Genomic DNA, 6,932 nt, shown 5'->3' with positions numbered 1-6,932 from the left:
TGCATCAGCATTTCTGTATCTCTTGGGTAAATCCCTAGCAGTGCTATTGCTGGGTCATAAGGGAGTTCTATGGATAGTTTTTTGAGGAACCTCCACACTGTTTTCCAGAGCTGCTGCACCAGTTTACATTCCCCCACCAGTGTAGGAGTGTGCCCGTCTCTCCACACCCTCACCAGCATCTATAGTCTCTTGATTTGTTCATTTTAGCCTTGAGTGGCCTTTTAGGGCATGATTACAAAGGTAGTGGCAGGGCTGGCTTCTCCGCCCCACTGGGGCCACTCCTCTGGGCTCTCCCCACCTGGAGAATTGTTCATGTCCTCCCCCGGGGATCCACAGGCCAAAGCCCCATACAGAGTAAACGGGGTGCTGTGGCCACTACATGAGCCGGTGTGTGTGAGTGAGCCTGGGCCATGTCTCCCACAACAGAGCACAAGTGTTCATCTTCCTTCTCATTTTCCCTGGGGTGCAGGAGGTCACCCCACAATTCCACACCATCTCTCCTGTACCATTTGCTTCTGCACAGGAGATCTCTCTGTGGACCCTGTGTCTCCACCCCGCCCACCTCATCTGACCATGAGCTCCCCTACTGCAGACGGCCTGTGTCCATCCCCAGATGCCAGCACAAGCCTATACTGGCATAGATGGCGCAGGCTCTGAGCAGCGTCCCTGAGAAAACAGACACCCGGAGGGCTCTAATGGGATTTCCTTAGTCTCTGTCGGTTGAAGTCTTCAATCACATGGCTTTGTCCATGTTAATTGGACCCCTCTTCTTCATGGGAGACACTGAGACCTTGCCCCCTGTCAGGAAACTCAACACTGAACCTTGGGAAGACACCCCTCATGCAATACGCAATGAGGTTGCAAAATAGCCTCCTGGGGGAGTTGAGGGCAGGCTTCTGGAAGGAGCGGGATTCAAGCTGGCTGACTTTGACACATGAAAATGGTGAGCAGAAGGAAGTAGCGTGAGGAAAGATATGGAAGCAAGAAGCTAGATTCCTGGATCATGGAGGCTGGCATCTGAGTGAGCGTACATTGCCTCAGGTGTTGCTGGGAACCGGGGCGGGACAGGAAAGGCCCGTCCCCACAGGGTCCCCGTGAGCCTGCAATGGCAGCTTGAAGAGACTACCTCACTCAGGGTCATACATGTACAGAGTGTATTCCCAGATTTTTAGGGATCAAAACTTCTTTGTTTGCTTGCTTACACACACACACACACACACACACACACAGGCACATGCACGCGCGTGTGCACACACGCACGCCTTCGATAGGGAGAGTCTTATGAACAAATGCTCTTTCACAGATAAATCCTCATCATTATCATCATCATATTCATTAGACACTTAGCATGCACCATGTGCAGATCTGTGTACTTTATGTTTATTACCTTATTTTATTCTCGAAACAACCCTGTGAGGAATGTTTTATTTCATGCTGGCTTTTACAGTGACAAAATTGAGGCTCAGGGAACCAAAGGTCCACGGCACCCTGGGGCCAGGCTCAGGCCGTGGGCCTCACCCTGTACCTGTGGAAGTGCCTGCTGCTAGAAGGGCTGGACAAGAGTCCAGAACTATGGCCATTGAAGCAGGGCAGCTCACCCACAGCCCACCCAGGATTTACTTTGGAAGGCCAGGCTTAGAGCTTAGAGCAGACTTACTCTAATGCCTCCATCACCTGCACTAGAGGAGGGGCCCTGAGATGTGGTCATGGGGAAATCCTGGCCTTCGCAGCCCTCCCCTGCCTGGAACACCTTCCACCAGCTGGCTCCCATGTTGAATGAGGTTGTAAGCCTGCCCCGGGGAGCTCGATGCCCCAGGGCTCCCCAGAGTCTACTGCACCTTACTTGGACAACACCCTAATTGACCAGTATTGCAGCTGGGTAAGGACTTCCGTGTTTCCTCTCCCCTAACCACCCCGGAAGCTTGCTGGGGTCAGGCTCCACATCAATTCCTTCCTTGCCTCTACCATAGCCCCCAATGGCCTATGATAGACTCGGTAGATCTGAACTGCATTGGGTCCACCTCACCCTGCTCTCAGGACCTGGTGGTTGGTCTGGAAGAAGCCCCACGCCTTCAGGAAGACCTTGGAAGCCTGGCCCAGTTGGGCTATAGGACAATAGGGGTAATCGTCTCTAACTGGTGGACGTGCTAGCTACACTCTGTTCTTCTGCTGTCTGCAGCAGGGGCCCCCGAAGGTGTCCCAAGGCAGTTCCACCCCCTTGCAGGTGTAAACAGAGATAGCAAGGCCAAGGTGGCCAATGGGAGAGTGGGTATTTTAGGGGGTCTATTCGGAGCAGGCTTTTGAGTCAAACACACCAGAGACTGAATCCCGGAGGTTCCGTTCCTAGCTCTGGGACTCTGGGCAAGTTACCTGCACATTCTGGGCCTTGTTTCCCCTCATCTGTAAAGTGAGAGTAATCAAAACTGAGCCAGAATAAGACAAGCCGACCTATGTTAAAAGACCAAGGGCTGGCACACACCTGGGGCTCCAGGATTTTAGTTTTCTTTCTGATGATCCTACTTTTTCTCCCCAATTGTTGAAGGAAGAAAGTCCTAGCTTGAAAGGAGGGTAAGTGGCGTCTCTCTGGATCTCATCGTTTGGCAATGACCTGTGACCCTGGTCTTCATGTCTCCAGCCTCTGTTCTATAAATACCTACTCTAATTGCTCAGACTGAACTCCATGGGTCAGAGGGCTCCTCCATCCACAAATCTTTCAGGCAGACGGTAGCTATGCCCTGCCCGCCCCCCCCCCCCCCCCAGCAGTACCCTTGCCTGCTTTAGTCTCATCGGCTTGCAACACAGACAAGAAGCCCGAGTGTGCACACCCAAGCTGGACCCGTGAAGGTGGGAGTGATCCCCAAAGAGCAGGCCTCTGGCGAGATATCAGAGGCTGCCCCCCACCCCAGGGTCGCAGGCTAGTTCAGCAAGAGATTGCAATGGCCTTTATTTTGTCCTCCTGGACACAATCCCATCCACTCCAATCCCTGCTACACCTTCATCTTATTGGTATCTAGCTATTGCCTAAAAATGCAAATCTGTTACTCTCTTACTTAAGAATCCTCAGTGGCTCCCTATTGCCCTGGGAACCAAACCCCTGACATAGAGGCCCTGCTTACCTCTTCAGCTTCACACTTTTCATAAATATGCCCCAGAAGGCAAATCTCTTGCCTTCCCCTGGGTGCCCACACTCCTCCACACCTCTGTGCCCTTACATACATTTCCTGTGCCTACAATAGCCTGATGTTTTCCAAACTGCCTGGTTATAAGAATTACCTGAAGAGCTTGTAAAAATATGTATCAGTTCCTAGGCTCACCTGTTGAATCTGGATTCCCAGGTGGGAGACCCAGGGAATCTGTAGTTTTAACTACTGCCCGAGGCGATCCCTCTGCTCTGGCAAGCTGAAAACCCTCTTCTAATGGCCTCATCTGCAAATGGACTAATGCTCACTCATGCTTATAGATTTATCTCAGTGGTCACCACCTCTGGGAAGACCACCAAATGTTCCTCCTTCCCATAGTAACGTGGGAATATTAATAGGCCGATAGTTCGCAATTATGGAGATCTTGGCATGGTCCAGCAGGGTTCTAAGCACTGGATATGTAGTGACTCCTTTAATCCCTGGAAAGGGGTGCTGTTGTGATCTCCAGCACCAGCTAAAGAAATCGGGGCGCCTGGGGGGCTCAGTTGTTTAAGCAGCCAACTTTAGCTCAGGCCATGATCTCACAGTTCAAGGGTTCAAGCCCCGCATCAGGCTCTGACAGCTCAGAGCCTGGAGCCTACTTCTGATTCTGTGTCTCCTTCTCTCTCTGACCCTCCCCCACTCACGCTCTGTGTGTCTCTTTCTCCAAAATAAAGAAACATTTAAAAAATAAATAAATAACCTAATTAATTAATTAAAAATAAAAAGAAAGAAAGAAACTGTTGGGCATTCTCCTTAGCTGTGCGAAAGCTCTTAGGAAGCACAGAGAGGTTCAGCAGGTTGCCCAGAATCACACAGGTAAAAAGCAGGAGTGTGCCTTCAGAGCCCTCGCTGTTACCTAACACGACCAGGGCACACCTGCTACAGCATGGTGACCTTGTGAGCTGAGGATGGCTTACTTGCCCCCTTCCTCCACTACATCCTCAGCCCCAGAAGGCCAGCGCTGTACAGCCCCAGGGACCAGCAAAGTTGTACGTGTGCAGTAAGAGCCTAGTAAATATGTACGGCAGGGAAGAAAGGATGACAGGAGGGGCAGGTAGGTGCTGGAAGATGCCCTGAGTCTTTGGGGGCAAGAAGGAGGGGTGGGGAGGCGAAGGTTGGACAAAATGAAATACAAGCAGCAGCGTCTCATCTTGCCCAAAAAGACCATGATGCCTTTCTCCCTGGCAGGTGCAACCTGGCCCCCGTGCAGGAGTATTCCCGGGATGTGGGGCTCAAGACGGACCTGGTGACCATGAACCCCTCTGTGATCCAACGGGCCTTTGAGGACTTGGTCAATGCCACTTGGCGGGAGAAGTTGCTGCAGCGGCTGCACAGCCTCAACGGCAGCATCCTGTGGATTCCTGCCTTCATGGCCAGGGGCGGCAAGGAGCGCGTTGAGTGGGTCAACGAGCTCATCCTGAAGCACCACGTCAACGTGCGTACTGCATACCCCTCTCTGCGCCTGCTGCACGCCGTCCGCGGGTGAGCGGCCTCTCCCTGGGGGTGGGGGCTGTCACGAGTATGAGAGGTGCTTGGTGGGCAGTGCTCCTTTCCCAGATGCATTTCTATCCCGGCTTACCCCTCACAGGTCGTATGACCAGGTAGTGCCTGCCCAGAGACCCGTGTTGAGAACGATTCTCCCATTGCTGCTGGGAGAGTTATAAGCCATGAAGGGCGAGGGTAGAAGGAGGAACGTGTGTTGGAAGCTCTTGCAATAGTTCGGGTTGGGACTGACTGGCTTTGACTAGGACAGTGGTGGCGGATAGGCAACAGTTGGCTCAGATTGGCTGAAAACTTTGGAGGAGAGGCAGCAGGATTTTCTGGTGGGTTCTGCTTAAGGACCTCCAGGGGTGAGAGAAAGAGGAACATCCAGGATGGCAGTTAGGATTAGAGCTTGAGCAGATGGGTGGACAGTGGCACCATTTTCTGTGGGTGGAGAGATCTGGAGACACCCATGCATGCCTGGGGGTGTTGAGGAAGAAGGTTTGGAGGCATATTAAGTTTGAGATGCCTGTTACAAACACGCCCTGCACACTCCTGGCCTTGCGGCTGGGGTCGCGCCTTATGTCCAGTCACATGGCAGACAGTTCACCGTCCTGCCTCTGGGCACAAGTGAGCCCCTTGTACAGACCCCCCTCTGATGTTGAGATGGTCCTTACTAGGGCCTGAGCATAATTCAGTGTGACTCTGGGAAACTCTCTGGCCAACCAAAGGACTCTTGCTGTCCTCACCAGGGTGACCCCTGAGGGACCCAAACCTGTGACCAGCCCAGGTCTCATTAGGGTGGGTGTCAACACAGAAACCCATGGCCCCCCAAAAAAGGCCTAGAGAGCCATACAGTAAGAGGCAGCCACATGCATGGCTGATGGAGCAGTGTGGCTCCTGATGGACACAGGGCTCACTGGGGCCACATCTCTTATTCTGGAGGTTCACCTGTCAGGCCTTTCTTCAGCATCCACATCACCCCTGTCACCACATGGGTCTCACCCCAGATACCCCCATCTCATGGGTTTAGGCTCTGGGTCTTAAATGTTGTCTCTTCCTGGAAGGAGGAAAATCTTCACATGGTTGGAGGTCAGAGGGGATAAGAGAAGAAGAAGGACTGTCCCTTGGTAAAGAGAAACCATCCCCTCGGCAGGGAAAGGGGCACTACCTGGAAGAGACATACACAGCCAGAGCTATTTCCAGCTATAATTGACTCACTTTCATCTGTCAAAATAGCATTAAGCGCCTGTAATAAGCCCTTTAAACAAACAGGCTGTTAATCCTGGGATGGCAACATCTTCCCTTGCAGGAACTCCCGGGAGGAAATCCTGCAGGAGAGAGAATGGGGCAGGCTTCTGCTTTTAGCAAGGGGAAGAGGTGGAGGGGGAAGAGGGCTTCAGGGGCCTTGGAATGGATTTCTGCCAGTGGCCCTCTCCCTCTGTGTGGTGTGGTGTCCAGGAGGGCGTTACAGGAAAGGTGGGCAACGTCTGTAGTGAGAGGGAGGGCTTCCCCACGACCTGGTGGGAATTCATCTGGGGTTTGCTGCAAAAGGCAAATGGGCTGGGGAGGGGGCGCGGGGCGGGCATGCAGAACAAAGCCACAAGAGAAAAGACCAAGGGATTGTAGAAACGATGGCTGAGCAGGAACCTGGCCCAGAGACAGACGGGTCTAGCATGAAAACTGTGGACTTTGGGTTAGGGAGCTCTGGGTTAAAATCCCAGCTCTGTTACTCAGCCATGATTGAACTGGCCATTGTCTTGCTTTCTCCGTCTCTTCACTGATGAACACTTCCTACATCCGAGTGTGTGTCCTGTACCAGCCAAGGAGACACAGTCAGTCAGTCATAGCTCCTGCCACTGTGGCAGCTGCCACCAACCACCCACCAAGAGATTAGACTTGACCTACAGACTTAAGAGGTAGAAGTCAGGGGGTCCCTGGGTGGCTCAGTCAGTTAAGCATCCAACTTTGGCTCAGGTCATGATCTCATGGTTCATGGGTTTGAGTCCTGTGTTGTCAGTGCAGATCCTGCTTCAGATTCTCTGTCCCCCTCTCTGTCTCTGCCCCTACCCTGCTTGTTCATTCTCTCTCTCTCTCTCTCTCTCTCTCTCTCTCTCTCTCTCTCTCTCTCTCTCCCCCCTCTCTCAAAAATAAGTTAGTAAACTAAACCAAAAAAAAGGCCATATTAAAAAAAAAGTAGAAGTAGGACGAGAAAGTGAAACCATAGAAAGTAACCTATATTAGGCTCAATTTTGATAAAGGATTCCA

General features: G+C 52.3%; 1 protein-coding gene across 1 annotated transcript in view; it reads left to right on the top strand.

Annotated features, from left to right (window-relative positions):
- ST8SIA2 (ST8 alpha-N-acetyl-neuraminide alpha-2,8-sialyltransferase 2) overlaps positions 1–6,932 on the top strand; it is a 64,447-nt gene that overhangs the window by 42,770 nt on the left and 14,745 nt on the right. Inside the window, exon 5 of the mRNA XM_029951722.1 lies at positions 4,371–4,664. Within this exon, the coding sequence (XP_029807582.1) occupies positions 4,371–4,664 (294 nt within the window). The remainder of the gene's footprint in view (positions 1–4,370; positions 4,665–6,932) is intronic.

The sequence above is a fragment of the Suricata suricatta genome, chromosome 9, assembly GCF_006229205.1.
Source record: "Suricata suricatta isolate VVHF042 chromosome 9, meerkat_22Aug2017_6uvM2_HiC, whole genome shotgun sequence".
Classification (NCBI taxonomy): Eukaryota; Metazoa; Chordata; class Mammalia; order Carnivora; family Herpestidae; genus Suricata; species Suricata suricatta.
Note: the sequence above shows the minus strand (reverse complement) of the source record. Positions and strands in the feature narration are given on the sequence as shown.